Source organism: Papio anubis, chromosome 11 (genome assembly GCF_008728515.1).
Source record: "Papio anubis isolate 15944 chromosome 11, Panubis1.0, whole genome shotgun sequence".
NCBI lineage: Eukaryota > Metazoa > Chordata > Mammalia > Primates > Cercopithecidae > Papio > Papio anubis.
The window spans coordinates 111,263,011-111,281,420 of NC_044986.1; the positions used below are offsets into that span (position 1 = coordinate 111,263,011).

Here is an 18,410-nt window from a genome sequence, read left to right on the forward strand (position 1 = left end):
TGCACCACTGTACTCCAGCCTGGGCCAAAGAGCAAGACCTTATTATTTTTTTTTTTAAACTACACATATATCTATCTAACTTGAAGAGTTGAGAATTGAACAACTGATGTAAAGTGCCTGGCTCGTATTTTACTTGCTATTCATTATGAGGCAGATTAATAGGGAAGAACATTCTGCCATTTCCCCATCAGGCGTGAATCTAAAGCCTACTCTTGTCAAAAATTAAAGAGAAAAATCTACCCAGAATGAATGCCCACATACTCTTTATCTCGTAAGCCAGAGATGCTGAATGAGATTATGACTTGAAAGTGTTCAGAGGTGACTGGAGGTGAATGTACGTAGTGTTTTGCTGATAACTGGACACTGGAAGCATGTGTGTCCCCCGCCCAGCTGAGTGCTTTGCAAGCAGTTTTGCAAATAAATCACCATGTGGTAAGAGGGAATCAATATGACCTCCCAACCCACTATTCTCATCTATAAGGAGATATTAGGGTGGGGAAGCTGTTGACAAAGAGAAGGATGTATTTCTTGAGGCCTTCAGTGATGGATAACCCACAAAAATTACCCCTGCTGGTCCATCTTGACTTCTGCAGCCACTTGGAATGGACACCCTGTGGCTAGTTCTTCTTTCCTTTCCCCTTGACTTTGATTTAGTGTCTTCTGTCTTTATATCTCTCACTGGCTTTATTTTCAAAAATAGTAATTTCTATCGCTGGTGATTTAAAAAAAAAAAGTGCACACATACACACATACACACACACACACACACACACCCCTTATACCAAAGAAAGAAATAATCAAAATGGGAGAAAGATCATTGCTGGCTATTTTTCAAGAGAGTTGATGGATTGGAGTAAGTTTAGATCAATGGAAAAACCTTGACGAAAAAAATTATGCAAATGCAGTTGATATTAAAAATGCAAGTAATGATCCAAGCCATGACTTTGAGCCCAGCTCTCAGACCACCCACAAACTCACAAACATTGTGTTGAGTGGACATTTCTTTTTACTTTTCAGGTTATTCAAGAGGCTTCCTTACTCCATAAATATGTGAGGGAGAGGAGGGTGGCAGTGAACAAGAGACAGAGGGAGCGAGAGAAGAGGAGAGAATATGATGATAGGGTTACTGATCACTGGCATACTTAGCTCAGTCCCTTTTCCTTTGTTTGAGATGTAAGAGTTTGCTGTTAGGATGTATTTTTTATATTTTTTCCATCTGCATAGAACTTTTCTATTTACTTTAAATTCCCTGAAATCGCTTTTTAAAGTTTCTTGCTTAAAATTAGGAAGTGAAGTGGGCTATTAAAGAATGGAAATTTAGTGAAGCATCTTGATGTCTTGTTTTAGTGTGGGTTTCCCGAGAAGCCCCAGTGGGAGAGTGGGGAAGTGATTCAAGGAAGGGAAGTCTGTTATTAAGTCAGCTGCCACAGTGGACAACTGGAGCTTAATACCACAGGGAACCTCTAAGAAGAATGTAAAACACATGCCTCAGAATTGTCCCACTGGAGGGTGAGGGAGCTGGGGTATTTATACACCAATTCCCAAGAGTCATCAGTTGAGGGCTGCTCCTGGGAGGTGTTAATTGCTTGTCACTTCCAGCCTGTGGAGTTCCAGGCTATCATCTTCCTTGGCTCTAGAAGATGCCCCATGGCACAGACATGTAGCTGCTGACAGTTGCGAATCCAGACTGGAACACATTGGAATGGTTAAGATCTAAGAGATGTGGCTCAGGCAGTGTGACAAAAACTCAAGCATGATGGTGCTTTTTCTAAAACAATACACACCTGTTTTTGAAGATTAGGGAAAAGTCAGAGTTTAAAGCAGGGGTCCCCAACTCCTGGGCCATGGACCAGTACTGGTCTGTGGCCTGTTAGGAACTGGGCCACAGCAGGAGGTGAGCAGTGTGTGAGTGAGCGTAGCTTCATTTGTATTTATAGCTGCTCCCCATTAGTTGCATTATCGCCTGAGCTCTGCCTCCTGTCAGATCAGTGTGACATTAGATTCTCACAGGAGCGTGAACCCTATTGTGAACTGCACATGTGAGGGATCTAGGTTGTTTGCTCCTTATGAGAATCTAATGCCTGATGATCTGTCACTGTCTCCCATCACCCCCAAATGGGACCGTCTAGTTGCAGGAAAACAAGCTCAGGGTTCCCACTGATTCTACATTATGTTGAGTTGCATAATTATTTCATTAGATGTTACAATGTAATAATAATAGAAATAAAGTACACAATAAATGTAATGAACTTGAATCATCCTAAAACCATCCCCACACCCTGGTCTGTGGAAAAATTGTCCTCCATGAAACTGGTCCCTGATGCCAAAAAGATTGGGGACCTGTGGTTTAAAGGACTCTTTAGCGGGGAAGGCACAAAAATGTAGCTGATAATTTGGGAAATATGGAAAAGTCATTTAATCTACCCTGGTACTTTTGGGCAATACTTCCTGCGTAGGATCAAGCCATTTGTGTAAATTTGGCTGTATAGATTTCTAGCTGCCATGTGGCTAGACGTGGTTTCCAGGGGAAAGCATGAGATTATGGTTCTTTATCTTGGAATATTACCCCCAAATTTTAGCCTTGGGGAACCTGACAAATGCTTGACTGTCTTTCAAGCCTGGCTCCATGCTGCACTGTGCTATGGCTTTGGTTCTTTGTTTTCTCAAGCCTGGTGCGCACGTCCTGTCCTGTTGCACTTGTTCTGCTCGGCTCTGAGGCAGGCACACAAACACCATTGTCCCTGATTTGTAACAGGAGATGCTTCCCACATAGATTCTTATGTGTTCATTTTCTCCAGATTTGACTGCTTTTGGCCAGGCACAGTGGCCCACGCCTGTAATCCCAGCACTTTGGGAGGCCGAGGCGGGTGGGTCACTTGAGGTCAGGAGTTCAAGACCAGCCTGGTCAACATGGCAAAACCCTGTCTCTACTAAAAATACGAAATTAGCCAGGTGTGGTGATGGAAGCCTGTAATCCCAGCTACTTGGGAGGCTAAGGCAGGAGAATCGCTTGAACCCAGGAGGCAGAGGTTGCAGTGGGCTGAGATCGCACTATTGCACTCCAGCCTTGGCAACAAGAGCAAAACTCCATCTCAAAAAGAAAAAAAAATTAGCTGGGTGTAGTGGTACATGCCTGTAATCCCAGCTACTCGGGGGGCTGAGGCAGGAGAATTGCTTGAACCCAGAAAGTGAAGGTTGCAGTGAGCCAAGATAGTGCCACTGCACTCCAGCCTGGGGGACAGAGCAATACTCTGTTTCTAAAAAAAAAAAAAAAAAAGGGATTCGACTGCTTTTGCTCCCTAGAAATTCATATGTTGAAGCCTTAACCTTTAATATGATGAAATTAGGAGGTGGGGACTTTGGAAGATAATTAGGTTTAGATAAGATCATGAAGGTAGAAACCCCATAATTGGATTAGAGACACCAGACACTTACAAGAAGAGTTACTAGAGAGCTTTCCCTTTCTTTCTTTCTCTCTCTGTCTCTCTTTCTCTTTCTCCCCCTACCATGTGAGGATACAACCAGAACACAGCCATGTGCAAACCAGGAAGGGGGTCTTAACTAGGCACTGGATCTGCCAGAGCCTTAATCTTGGACTTCCCAGCTTCCAGCACTCTAAGAAGTAAGTTTGCTGTTTAAGCCACTCAGCCTACAGCGTATTTGATATAGCAGTCCAAACCAACTAAGACAGGCACTTTGATTGAACATGAAATCCAGAGTTAAAGATATTCTGTGGTTTACAAACCTTGCCTTTGAGGAGACATCTTAATCTCTTTCTCCATTCCCTTCCCTTTTCTTCTCCTACCCATTCTCTATAAGGGAACCATAAGTGTCTCTAGTTGCAAGTAGAGTTTCTAGCTTCTAGAAAACTCAGTCAAGCTCCATAAGCCAGCCCCACAAGCCTGGCTCTGTAGGGAGACAGGAGGGTGCTGACGATCTGAGAGTCTCAGTTTTTCCTGCAGCCTTGTGGATCTACAAACACAAAGCCCTACCCAAAGGCATCTGGTCCTCAGGTGCTGTTTCTCTTCTCCCTGTGGAGCTGGGTTTGTTTTTGTGGAAATCTAAACCATATGTTTCTATTTCATTTATATTACATTCAAAGCAATGTTGTTTCCCTGCAGCCTTTTGAAGTTATGGGAGCTTTATGGATGGTTCTGCAAATGTTTACTTTTGAGCCTTCATTCTCAAATGAACTCTAGAAATGTCCCTGCTTCATTTCCTCACAGTCAGTGGCCCTGGAGGAGAAGACACTGGAGTCCAGTGCTTTAAGACCTAGGTATTGGGGCCTGGGGACTTCAGTGTGGATGAGCTTCTGTCATTTCCTTCAGGCTGTTTCCTGTCCTCACTATTAGTGGGTTCCTGGGAACTTGTGTGAAGGTGTTTCGGTGTTGATTTTTTTTTTTTTTTTCTTCTGGGAAGGTTTTGGTCTAAGCTTCTCATCCTAGGGAATGCTCTCCTCCTGAAAATAAAAATGTGACCACCTGCTCCAGACAATTACTGGAGTTAATTCATAAGGTTCACAGTGAACTGGGGTTCGGTACCACATTAGCAGATGGACAATTTGACCACGTGGGTTATCTGCAACATTTTCTACAAAGCTATAGTAATCAAAATAGCATGGTAACTGTTTTCTAGTCTATTCAATGGAATAGAATTAAGAGTTTAGAAATAAGCCATTATGCTTATGGTCAATTGAATTTTGACAAGGATTCCAACAAAGTTCAATGGAGAAATAATAGTGATTTCAACAAATAGTGTTGGAACAACTGGATAGACACATGCAAAAGAAGGCCATTGGACTCCTACCTCACACTATGTACAAAAATTACCCCCAAATGTATCAAAGACCTAAAAATAAGAGCTAAATGTAAGACATTTGCAAAGAAGACCTAAATATAAGACACAAATATTAGAGCTAAATATAAGACACATAGAAGACACATGCATAGAAGACACATGCAGCCTTTCCGCACTACCCACAGAGGAGTCCATTTGGCACTGTTCTGGATTCCCATCATAACTTAAAGGGAAACTTTCACAGTGTCTGAAGCCCTTGATGTCCTGCAAATGAAGAAGGAGGATGCCCTTAAGTTCCTTGGAGCAGGAACCCACTTAGGTGGCACTAATCTTGACTTTCAAATGGAACAGCACATCTATAAAAGGAAAAGTGATGGCATCTACATCATAAATCTGAAGAGGACCTGGGAGAAGCTTCTGTTGGCAGTTCATGCCATTGTTGCCATTGAAAACCCTGCTGATGTCAGTGTCATGTCCTCCAGGTATACTGGCCAGGGGGCCCTGCTGAAGTTTGTTGCTGCCACTGGAGCCACTCTAATTGCTGGCCAGTTCACTCCTGGAGCCTTCACTAACCAGATCCAGGCAGCCTTCTGGGAGCCATGGTTTCTTGTGGTTACTGACCCTAGAGCTGACCACCAGCCTCTTGCAGAGGAAGCTTATGTTAACCTTCCCATCATTGCTCTGTGTCACACAGATTCCCCTATGTGCTATGTGGACATTGCCATTCCATGCAACAGTAAGGGAGCTCACACAGTGGGTTTGATGTGGTGGATGCTGGCCTGAGAAGTTTTGTGCATGCATGGCACCATTTCCTGCAAACACCCATGGGAGGTCATGCCTGATCTCTACTTGTACAGAAATCCTGAAGAAATTAAAAAAGAAGAGCAGACTACTGCTGAAAAGGCTGTGAGCAAGGAGGAATTTCAGGGTGAATGGACTGCTCCAACTCCTGAGTTCACTGCTACTCAGCCTGAGGTTGCAGACTCATCTGAAGGTGTGCAGATGCCCTCTGTGCCTATTCAGCAGTTCCCTACTGAAGACTGGAGTGCTTGGCCCACTACAGAAGACTGATCTGCAGCTCCCACTGCTCAGGCCACTGAATGGTTAGGAGCAACCACTGAATGGTCTTAAGCTGTTCTTGTACTGGCTCTTAAGCAACATGGACACAAAGTTGATGGAAAATAAACATCAATTTCTTAAGAAAAAAAGACACATGCCAAAGAAGATCTAAATATAAGACACAAATATAAGACCTAAATATAAGACACATGTGAAAGAAGGCCCTTGGACCCCTGCCTCACACTATATACAAAAATTAACCCCCAAATATATCAAAGATCTAAATATGAGAGCTAAGACAATACAATCTTAGAAGAAAACATAGGAGTAAGTCTTCATGACCTTGGATTAGGCAGTGGTTTCTAAGATATGACACCCAAAAGACAAGCAATAAAATAAAAAATAGATTAATTGGACTTTATCAAAATTAAAAACTTTTGTACTTCAAAAGGTTCCATAAAGAAATTAAAAAGACAACCTATAGGATAAGAGAAAATATTTGCAAAGTATATATCTGATAAGAGACTTATATCTAGACTATATAAAGAACTATATATATTGCAACTTGACAATAAAAAGACCAATTAAAAATGGGCAAAGGATTTGACCAGATATTTATCCAAAGAAGACATACAAATGGCCAAGAATTACATGAAAAGATTCTCAATATTAGTCATTAGGAAAATGCAAATCAAAACAGCGGAGAGTACAACTTTACACCCATTAGGATGACTATAATAAATAAAAGACAGATAAATAACAAATGTTGACAAGGATTCAGAGAACAACTCAATAGCCATCAACTGATAAATGGATGAGCAGCATGGAATATGTCTATACAATGGAATATTATTTGGCAATGAAAAGGGATGAAGTACAGATATAGGCTACAATAGGTAACAACCTTGAAAACATTATGCTAAGTGAAATAAATCATTCACAAATGCCACATATCATGTGATTTCATTTTTATAAAATGTACAAAATTGGCAAATCTATAGGGATAGGAAATCGAATAGTATTTGTTAGGGATTGTGTGGGAGGAAGGAATGGGGAATGACTGCTAATAGGTGTGAGGTTTCTTTTTAGAGTAATGAAAATATTCTGGAATTAGTAGTGATGTTTGAACAATTTTGTGACTGCACTAATAAATCATCAAATTGTACACTTAGAAAATAAATCCATAAAAAAGTATGTCCTTTAGATTCCCTATTTAATAAATGGTGCTGGGAAAACTGGCTAGCCATATGTAGAAAGCTGAAACTGGATCATTTCCTTACACCTTATACAAACATTAATTCAAGATGGATTAAAGACTTAAATGTTAGACCTAAAACCATAAAAAAACCCTAGAAGAAAACCTAGGCAATACCATTCAGGACATAGGCATGGGCAAGCACTTCATGACTAAAACACCAAAAGCAATGGCAACAAAAGCCAAAATAGACAAATGGGATCTAATTAAACTAAGAGCTTCTGCACAGCAAAAGAAACTACTATCAGAGTGAACAGGCAGCCTACAGAATGGGAGAAAAATTTTGCAATCTATCCATCTGACAAAGGACTAATATCCAGAATCTACAAAGAACTTAAACAAATTTACAAGAAAAAAAATGAAACAACCCCATCAAAAAGTGGGCAAAGGATATGAACAGACACTTCTCAAAAGAAGACATGTATGCAGCCAACAGACACATGAAAAAATGCTCGTCATCACTGGTCATCAGAGAAATGCAAATCAAAACCACAATGAGATACCATCTCACACCAGTTAGAATGGTGATCATTAAAAAGTCAGGAAACAACAGGTGCTGGAGAGGATGTGGAGAAACAGGAACACTTTTCACTGTTGGTGGGAGTGTAAATTAGTTCAACCATTGTGGAAGACAGTGTGGCTATTCCTCAGGGATCTAGAACTAGAAATACCATTTGACCCAGTGATCCCATTACTGGCTATATACCCAAAGGATTATAAATCATGCTACTATAAAGACACATGCACACGTACGTTTATTGTGGCACTATTCACAATAGCAAAGACTTGGAACCAACCCAAATGTTCATCAATGGTAGATTGGATTAAGAAAATGTGGCACATATACACCATGGAATGCTGTGCAGCCATTAAAAAGGATAAGTTCATGTCCTTTGCAGGGATATGGATGCAGCTGGAAACCACCATTCTCAGCAAACTATCGCAAGGACAGAAAACCAAACGCTGCATATTCTCACTCATAGGTGGGAACTGAACAATGAGAACACTTGGACACAGGGAGGGGAACATCACACACTGGGGCCTGTCAGGGGGTGGGGGCTGGGGGAGGGATAGCATTAGGAGAAATACCTATGTAAATGATGAGTTGATGGATGCAGTACACCAACATGGTGCATGTGTACCTATGTGACAAACCTGCACATTGTGCACATGTACCCTAGAACTTAAAGTATAAAAAAAAAATTATACAAAAGTATGTTGCTTTAAAATTATTAGATATTCTACAGGGAGGGGAAAGGTGATAAAAGCAGCATTTTTCAGTGAATTCTAGGTCCTCTGGATTACTTTCGTTCTTCAAATGCTTGCCTGGGAACTTCTAGAATTTAAGACAATGATGTCTGGTAGAGTTTTGAGGGAACCATTCTGCTCATTATAATTTTCTTATATTTCTAAAATAACCTTTCAACTGATTGATGAATTGGAGCTGATAAAGCCCTACAGCTTTTAAAATTTACTTTAAAAATACCAAAAATAGGCCAGGCGTGGTGGCTCACACCTGTAATCCCAGCACTTTGGAAGGCTGAGGCAGGTGGATAACCTGAGGTCAGGAGTTCGAGACCAGCCTGGCCAACATGGTAAAACCCTGTCTCTACTAAAAACGCAGAAATTAGCCAGGTGTGGTGGTGCACACCTGTAATCCCAGCTACTCAGGAGCCTGAGGCAGGAGAATCACTTGAACGTGGGAGGCGGAGGTTGCAGTGAGCCCAGATCGTGCCACTGCACTCCAGCCTGGGCAACAGAGCAAGATTCCTTTTCAAAGGAAAAAAAAAATTACCAAAAAGCTACGTCTTTTTACTGGAAACAGGAGTACAAGTTGGAAGGGTTCTGGCACCATCAGGGAATCATCTACCTACTTGATAACTACGAAATGGATGGCAGGAATCATCTAGTCCAGCTCTTTCATTTTGCAGAAAAGGAAACCGAAGCCCAAAGAGGTTGTGACTTCCCTGAGGTCACCAACTGGTTGGAGAAAGTGGCCAAACTCAGGCCCAGATCTCTTTCCTTCTAGGAGAAGGCATTCCCCCAACACATTTTCTCTGTGGGGTACCCAATCCGTCAGGGCCCAGTGAGGAAAAGAGCCCACGCCATGGCATTTAACAGACAGAATCGAACACAAAGAACTGGAGACAAAGGCATAAGAAGAACTGAACAGCCTACAGGCCATGGTAAGCCAACCCAGAGATCAGTAACAGCGGGAAGCAGCTCCCACCCTTTCGGTGAGAGAGACAGAAGACAGAGATGGTGTGAGCGGAGCCCAGGAGCCAAGGCCACCTGGCAGGAGGAGGAACCACAGCAGAGACACAGCCACTTTTGGGAGTGCTGCCTGAAGCAAAAAGAGAGAGAAGACCATAGATACCCTGGCTTTTCCTTTCTCTCCCCCTCAAATCCCCTAGTGCCTCCCATTGGCCTTACCTGGCAGGAAGGCAGTATGCAAGGGAGCATGGGAAATGTCTGCTATGGGAGGAACAGGATGAGGCTGAGAGCAAGTTGGCAAATGACTGGCGTGTGTTCCCCGGAACAAATGACTAACCCATTTGTATCTTTTACTCTCTACAAAATATTTATGTTCGTTGAAAGAACATGAATGGATTTCATTTTGATTCTCAAGATGAAAAAAAAATCATTAAAAGCAAAGTATTAATTATGTTGTATTAGGACACTTACGAACCCATTTCTAGTTTAATTTAAAAATGTTTATCTCTTCCCTGAGGACAGGCCAGTGAAGTAGGTCAGGATTCTTATTTTAGAGGCAAGAAAATAGGACCAGGAGAGAATGCGTTTCTGGCTGGAACTCTGACTCCTGAGCTCAGGCCTGAGTGTGTGTTACTTGGGCAGGCTTAGTCCAGTGAATTGAAAATCAGTGAGCCTCAGATCCTGCTCTATGCCCATCGTCTGACGGCTCAAGCCCTGTCTGACTGGGAAGCCACATCCCCTCCTATCACTAGCTAAGGGCGTTTGATAGGCTGATAATAGGAGCAGCCCTAGACACGGAGAAGGCCCGAACTCTAGTCTTAGTTCTGCACCAGTAAAATCTCAGAACTGTCCTATCACCTCTTTGAGTATCTTGTTTCCCCATCTATAGAAATGGGAATAAAAATTTAGACTCTTCCCACCTCTCAAGGTTGTTGAGGGTCAAAAACGATCATGACTGTGCAACATGAAGAGGCACACTCGAAGCCAAATTAGCATTCCTAATAATGTTGTTCATCAACCGCAATGAACAGAACCAGCATTGCCACAAAAGGCTGTACTACCTCTCCATGTCTTGCATAACCTATTTCACAAAGGCCAGGCAGATTATAGAGATACATTTCTTCTATAGAAGAGTGGAGGGAAAACCAATTAGACTTCCAGTTACCCTTGGATGCCAGCCTCATCTGGAAGATGGTCTCATCTTCAGTTGGTTGATGCATTCTTCCTACTGCTCACCTAATTCATGCTGTTATTGACTCTGCTGTGAGGTTGGAGATTCAAATTCCTTTCCTTCCTTCTTTCCTTCCTTCCTTCCTCCCTCCTTCCCTCTCTCTGTTTCCTTCCTCCTTCTCTCCAATCCTCCCTCCCTCCTTCCCTTCCTTCCTCCTTCCTTCCTCCCTCCCTCCCTCCCTTCCTTCCTTCCTTCCTTCTTTCTTCCCTCCCTTTCCTTTCCTTTCTTTCCCTCCTTCCTTCCTTCTTTCTTCCCTCCCTTTCCTTTCCTTTCTTTCCCTCCTTCCTTCCTTTTATTTCTTTCCTCCCTTCCTTCCTTCCCTTCCTTCCTTCCTTCTTCTTTCTCTCTCTCTCTTTTCTTTTCTTTTCTTTTCTTTTCTTTTCTTTTCTTTTCTTTTCTTTTCTTGAGTCTCACTCTGTTGCCCAGGCTGGATTGCCAAGGTTGGAGTGCAGTGGTGCAATCTTGGCTCACTGCAACCTCCACCTCCCAGGTTTCAACTATTCTCCTGCCTCAGCCTCTGGAGTAGCTGGGACTACAGGTGTGTGCCACCACATTCAGCTAATTTTTGTATTTTTAGTAGAGACAGGGTTTCACCATGTTGGCCAGGCTGCTCTTGAACTCCTGACCTCAAGTGATCTGCCCGCCTTGGCCTCCCAAAGTGCTGGGATTACAGGCGTGAGCCACGATGCCCGGTGAGATTCAAATATATTTCTTCTCTTGGACCTCCCAGGAACCAAGAACCAAAACATGACCTTTTGTTAGCTAAAAAGTTTCCTCCAAATTCATAAAACCCATATTCCAGAAGATTTCTCTGGGCTGTAAGCAGAATCTGCATCAGCATTAAAGAAAGATACAGTGGTGCATTCCAGTTGTTCAGCTGTCTGTTTTCTGAGACAGTTGAGAGGGTGTGGTGGTTAATATTAGGTGTCAACTTGATTGGATTCAGGAATGCCTAGATGGCTGGTGAAGCATTGCTCTTGGGTGTGTCTGGGAGGGGGTTGCCAAAGGAGACTGACATTTGAGTCTGCAGACTAGGAGAGGCAGACCCACCCTTGAGGTCTGTGGACACCATCCAATCGGCTGGCAGTGTGGCTAGAACAAAGCAGGTGGACGATTGGGGAGAAGAAGCTTGCTGAGTCTCTCACGCTCTCTCTTTTCCTGGGCCCGGATGTTTGCTTCCCCTCCTCTTGCCCTTGGACATCAGACTCCAGGTTCTTCAGCCTTTGGACTCTGGATCTTGCTCCAGTGGCCTCCCAGGGGCTCTCAGGCTTAGGGCTGCACTGTCCGCTTCCCTGGTTTTGAGGCTGTCAAACCTGGACTGAGCCATGCTACTGGCTTCTCTCTTCCCCCAGCTTGCTGATGTCCTATTGGGAGACCTCACCTTGCAATCCTGTGAGGCAGTTCTCCCTAGTACACTCCCTTTTACACACACACAGATCTGATTGATTACGTCCTCTAGAGAGCCCTAACTGATACAGAGGGGCTTTGGCTGGGTTTTCTGAGCTGTTGTTTGGGCCTAAGCCAGGACTTCAGAACAAACCACATGCTTGCTACCTTACCCAAGGCATCTCAATATTAATAACTCTGCTTTGTTGGGTGCTTGCCATGTACAAGTCACTTTAATTTTTAGTTTTTATTTTTGAGACAGAGTCTCATTCTGACCCCCAGGCTGGAGTGCAGTGGCGCTATCTCGGCTCACTGCAACCTCTACCTCCCGGGTTACAGAGATTCTCCTGCCTCAGCCTCCGAGTAGCTGGGGTTACAGGTGCTCGCCACCACGCCCAGATTATTTTTGCATTTTTAGTAGAGATGGGGTTTCACCATGTTGGCCAAGTTGGTCTCGAACTCCTGACCTCAGGTGATCAACCCACGTTGGCCTCCCAAAGTTCTGGGATTACAAGCATGCACCACTGCGCCTGGCACAAGTCATTTTAAATGGTTGACTCTCAAAAGTCTCTGCACAGTGACAATATCATCCCCATTTTACAGATGTGGAACCAGGAGAGGTTAAATGATGTGCTTGAGGAGGAGCCAAGATTCAAACCCGCAATCACTTGACATCAGATCAAGTACTCTCCCCAGCCTACCCCACCACTCCTTGGCACCATGGTGGCCATTTCCTTACTGTTACTTTTGTCCAGCTTGCTCTCTATGAGCCAGACGTAGGAACTCACTTCTCATAAGTAGCCTGTGATGGAAGTATCAGCGTGTTACTTCTGAAAAGCATGACGACCTTCTCCTTGCACCCTCTCTTGGGTTACTTGCTCTGGGGGAAGCCAGCTGCCGTATCATGAGGACACTCAAGCAGCTCTGTGGGGAGGCCCATATGGCAAGGGACTGGGCCTCCTGCCAACAGCTGGTGAGGAGCCACCCTCTGAAGGAGTCATCTTAGAAATGGATCCCACAACCCAGTGGAGTCTTCAGATGACTGTGATCCTGGCCAACATCTTGGCCATAACCTCAGGATAGGCCCCAAGAGCTAGAACCACCCAACTAAGTGCTGAGTGACCTAAGAAATGTTTATGGTTGTTTTAAGCCAATATATTAGGGCTCTCCAGAGAAATAGATATATTTCATAAAAGCCGAGTAGATTATAAATAGAGGTGCTCTTCTTCTATGGAAGGGTGGATGGAAACCCAACAGGTCTTTTACTTACCCTGGATGCCAGTCTCATCCGGAATATCTATAGAAGTATATGTTCTATATATCTATTTCTCTGGAAACTCCTATGTCTATGTACATGTAGATTTATATGGGGGGGATTTATTATGGAAATTGGCTCACATGATTGTGGAGGCCAAGAAATCCCACAATTTGCACCTGCAGGCTGGAGAACCAGGAAAGATGGTATGATTTGGTCAGAGTCCAAAGGCCTGAGAATCATGGAAGCCAGTGGTATAACCCCCATTCCAAGGCCAAGGGCTTGAGAACACCAGGAGGTTGGGAGGCCCTAGTGGTGTCAATCCTGGAGTACAAAGGCCAGGGAACAAGGGGTGCTGATGTCCAAGGGCAGGAGAAGATGGATGTCCCGGCTCAAGAAGAGCGAGTGATTTCCCCCTTCCTCCACCTTTCTGTTCTATTCACACCCTCAATAGATTGGGTGGTGCCCACCTATGCTGGGGAGGACAGGTCTTCTTTACTTGGTCTCCTAATTAATATGCTAATCTCTTCCAGAGATGCCCTCACAGACATGCCCAGAAATCATGTTTCACCAACTATCTGGGCATCTCTTAGCCTAGTCAACTTGACACAAAAAATTAACCATCACAGCTACTGCGTTTTGGGGTAATCTACTATATAATGATAGATAACTAATACAAACTCCTAAGTTGGTCTAATTTTCTTGTATTTTTCTATCTTACTAATCTTTCTGTGTCTTTTTGTTTTATATCCTGATAGATTCCTTTGATTGTATATCTTCCAGCCTCTTTTAATTTTGCTGATCATATTTTTAATTTCCAAAGAAAGGTTCTTTCTTGAGCTCTGAAGTTTTTTTTTTTCAATTTTTATTTATTTATTTATTTTCACATCAACTATCCTTGTTTGAGGGATCTTCTCCTTCCTCCCTGAAGATGCCAATGAGTCTTTGATATTTCCCTCACTCTTTGTATTCTCTGATTTTCTGAGTTACTTGTTTCCTTTTCTGTCTTGTGTTGGAAGTTGTCCTTGAGTATTGGCTGATCCCTACTTGTCCATTTATATTTGGAAGAAAGGGGGTCGGAGACTCTCTTTGTGTGGCCTGGAGTTTGCCCATTAGTGACTTTACTACAGGACCATGGGTGGACCACCTGCTTCTTATGTCAACATCCAAATATCAATATTTGGTGGTCTCTGAAGAAGGATCCTCTAGTCTCCTGCCTTGAGGATAAACCTGGCTATATATATATATATATATGTAAGTGTAGTGGGTATAAAAATTAATGCAACACTACTCAGATGAACCAAAAAATGTAATTTGTCTTCCATCACTGATCTAATCTTTCTTCTCTGGCCTGTCACTATTTTGAGAAGAAAATAAAAATTCTTGGCCGGGCGCGGTGGCTCAAGCCTGTAATCCCAGCACTTCCCCTGGGGAGCCTGCGCTGGGTGGATCACGGTGTCAGGAGATTCGGCGACCATCTGGCTAACATGGTGAAACCCCGGCCTCTGTATTTAAAAATGGGCGCGCCAGCCGGGCGCAGGTGCATGGCCTGCAGGTCCCAGCCACCGGAGGCTGAGGCAGGAGAAGGCGTGAACCCGGGGAGGCGGAGCTCTTGCAGTGAGCCGAGATCGCCACTGCACTCCAGCCTGGCGACATGAAGCGACTGCCTCAAAAAAAAAAAAAAAGAAAATAAAAATTCTTTCAGTGTTTTCCAGGTGAAGTCATCCCTTTTGGGACAGTTTCTTTGGACGAATGCTCAGTTGTTCAGGTTTCCTTTCCCTCCCTCAGCTCCTCCCTAAGATTGAGTCTGGATTTACAATGGGGCGGTGGTGTTGATTAAAGTCTTCGGGTAGGTGTGCCGCCATCTTTACCCTCGTTGCCTGCTAATGAAGGGAGCAGGTAGGTCTGGATTTGTCCCGGGCCTGCTGTCTACTGAGGTGTGGCAGCATCTTAGGGCCTTTTGAGCCTGTTGGTGATTCCTACTACTGAATGTCATGGTTCCAACCATTTGCATCTTATTTTCAAGTCCTGGCACACTGTCGCCTCTGTGTCCTGAGCCAAGGCCTCTGCCAGTCCACCAATCCTCTGTGCCCACACCGAGACACAGGGAGACTTGTAAAGTCCCTGAGCTAACAGAGGCTGTGGGGGTCCAGGAACATGACCTGGGGGTCCAGGAACATGGCCAGCCCTCTCCTACCAGCAATGCTACTCCAACCCTAGGTTGGATGAGGCTAAATAAGAACCTTCTCCTAGATTTTTTTTTTAACTTTTATTTTAGACTCAGGGGTATATATACAGATTTGTTATGCAGGTGAATTGTGTGTCACAGAACTTTGGTGTACAGACTACTCTGTCATCTTAGGTAATAAGTCTAGTACCCGATAGGTAGTTTTTTTTATCCTCACCCTCCTCCCACCCTCCACCCTCAAGCAGGCCCTAGTATCTCTTTTTCCCTTCTTTGTGTCCATATGTACTCAGTGTTTAGCTCTGACTTATAAGTAAGAACACGCGGTATTTCGTTTTCTATTTCTGTGTTTTTTTTTTTGTTTTTTTTTTTTTTTAGACGGAGTCTCACTCTGTCGCCCAGGCTGGAGTGCAGTGGCCGGATCTCAGCTCACTGCAAGCTCCGCCTCCTGGGTTTAGGCCATTCTCCTGCCTCAGCCTCCCGAGTGGCTGGGACTACAGGCGCCCGCCACCTCGCCCGGCTAGTTTTTTTGTATTTTTTAGTAGAGACGGGGTTTCACCAGGTTAGCCAGGATGGTCTCGATCTCCTGACCTCGTGATCCGCCCGTCTCAGCCTCCCAAAGTGCTGGGATTACAGGCTTGAGCCACCGCGCCCGGCCTCTATTTCTGTGTTAATTCACGTAGAATAATGACCTCCAGCTCCATCCATGTTGCTGCAAAGAACATGACCTTATTCTTTATTATGGCTGCATAGTATCCATGGTGTATATGTACCACATTTTCCTAATCCAGTCTACTCTTGATGGGCATTTAGGCTTATTTCATGTCTTTGCTATTGTGAATAGTGCTGCAATGAACATACATGTACATATGTCTGTTTTTTTCAAGGTTGACATGTGGCTGTGTTTCAGATGACATCAAATTAGGATTTTCTTTTCCTGGATGTTTGCAGGAGCTGACAAGCTAGGAAATCATGAACACTGATGTTTTCCTTCCTCTCAATTAACTTAACTCTGTCTGTTCCAGAATTTCGGTGCAGAATAGGGAAAAGAGAACACCAGTGCCTATTTCTTCCTCAGCTCAGTTTTCCGCTCTTTCTCCCTCATGCCAATTCTTCCTGCTCAAAGACTGTCCCTGGGTCACAGATTCCTCTATGTCTTGATGACATTCCCTCTCCTTGAATCTTGGGCCACAATGGTGAATGGTTACAGGGAACTTTGTGTTTGAGGTGTAGTCACTTGTGAAATATATTCAGAATGTTTTCATGTAACATTATTCATGCTGTAATATGAACGTTCTAGATAAAGCTTTGCTGGCATTTATGGAATTGCTGGGTCAAGGTTGATGAACAATATGGAGGCTTTTGATGCATATTGTCCATTGTTGAGTGAGGTAACATAATAACCTATTATCCTCCATTACAACAATGTGGTTTACTTAATCTGATTAGCCAGAGAGCGGGAGGATTTGAGTGTGATTCTAAACCTGTACAGTAGAGCAAATCGTATCAGGGAGTTCAGTCCTGGGAGAGGGGAGGGGAGGAGCAGGGTCACCCTGAGGGCTCAGTAACTAAGGACTGGGCTGCAGCAGAAACCTGGAGTGTAGGAAGAGGGTCCAGGAAGGAACCAAGAAGCCCTAAAGTGAAAAGTGGGCACACTTTAATCTCAGTCACCATCAAGAAAATTGCTAGAAACTAGAGCCCAAGGCCAATGTGAATTTTGAACTCGTGTTCTAAAACAAGGCCCTTCCTGGGTAATTCCAAGAAAAGGAAATTTAAGAAACAAAGAAATAAAAAACAACCTGAACTTCTGACCATGTTGTTTTTTTAAACCTTTTCCCAGCAATGGTTTGTAAGTCATTAAGGCTTAGACTACTGCATCAAAGCTCTTGGCTTCTATTCATTTATCCCAATTTCTTTTTTTTTTTTGGTGGGAGTCAGGGCAGGGGATGGAATCTCACTCTGTCCCCCAGGCTGGAGTGCAGCAGCACAATCTTGGCTCACTGCAACCTCTGCCTCCCGGGTTCAAGCGATTCTCCTGTCTCAGCCTCCCGAGTAGCTGGGATTACAAGCGCCCATCACCACAGCTGGCTAATTTTTTTTTTGTATTTTTAGTAGAGACAGGGTTTCACCATGTTGGCCAGGCTGGTCTTGAACTGCTCACCTCAAATGATCCACCCGCCTCAGCCTCCCAAAGTGTTGGGATTACAGGTTTGAGCCACCGCACCCGGCCCCAACTTGTTTTTAAATATTTTTTTAGTTTTTAATCTTTGTGGGTATGAAGTAGATGTATATATTTATGGGATACATAAGGTATTTTGGTACAGGCATGTAATGTGTAATAATCACATCATGGAAAATTGAATATCCTAACTTTTGAACTTCAAAACCTATCAGTAAATCTGTGTGTTTTTAAGTGATGCTGACTGGTTAGGGTTGAAAGTCCTGTCTTCTTGACTTTGTAACCTCGGGGGATTTCTTGCTCTTTGGCAAGAACCTGTGGGTTTAAGCCTTAGACTACTACAGGGAAACCGACGTGTAGCACTGCACACTGATTAAAGTCTTGCATCACTTAACGACAGGGATACATCTTGAGGCCGGGCGCGGTGGCTCACACCTGTAATCCCAGCACTTTGGGAGACCAAGGCCAGCTGATCACTTGAGGTCAGGAGTGTGAGAGCAGCCTGGCCAACATGGTGAAACCCTGTCTCTACTAAAAATATAAACATTAGCTGGGTGTGGTGGCAGGCGCCTGTGATCCCAGCTCCTCGGGAGTCTGAGGCAGGAGAATCACTTTAACCTGGGAGGAGGTTGCAGTGAGCCGAGATCGTACCACTGCACCCCGGCCTGCGCGACAGAGCAAGACTCTGTCTCAAAAATAAAAAATAAAAAAAAAAAGGGATACATTTTTGGAAATGCCGCATTAGGCAATTTCATCATTATATGAACATCATAGGAGTGTGCTTACACACACCTAGATGGTCTAGCCTACTACGCACCTATACTAGGTGGTACAGCCTATTGTTCCTAG

At 43.8% G+C, this 18,410-nt stretch overlaps 1 protein-coding gene across 1 annotated transcript; it reads left to right on the top strand.

Moving 5' to 3' along the window:
• The first annotated feature begins 3,294 nt into the window (after positions 1 to 3,294).
• Positions 3,295 to 6,265, top strand: LOC110744079 (40S ribosomal protein SA-like). The gene has a single exon (XM_031652484.1). It carries the CDS (start codon positions 5,068 to 5,070, stop codon positions 5,578 to 5,580), a length of 513 nt encoding a protein of 170 aa, XP_031508344.1. The 5' UTR covers positions 3,295 to 5,067; the 3' UTR covers positions 5,581 to 6,265.
• The last annotated feature ends 12,145 nt before the right edge of the window (positions 6,266 to 18,410 follow it).

Bases quoted from the DNA above. Each gene is read 5' to 3' on its own strand.
- LOC110744079 (XM_031652484.1), top strand. From the start codon at position 5,068: ATGAAGAAGGAGGATGCCCTTAAGTTCCTTGGAGCAGGAACCCACTTA.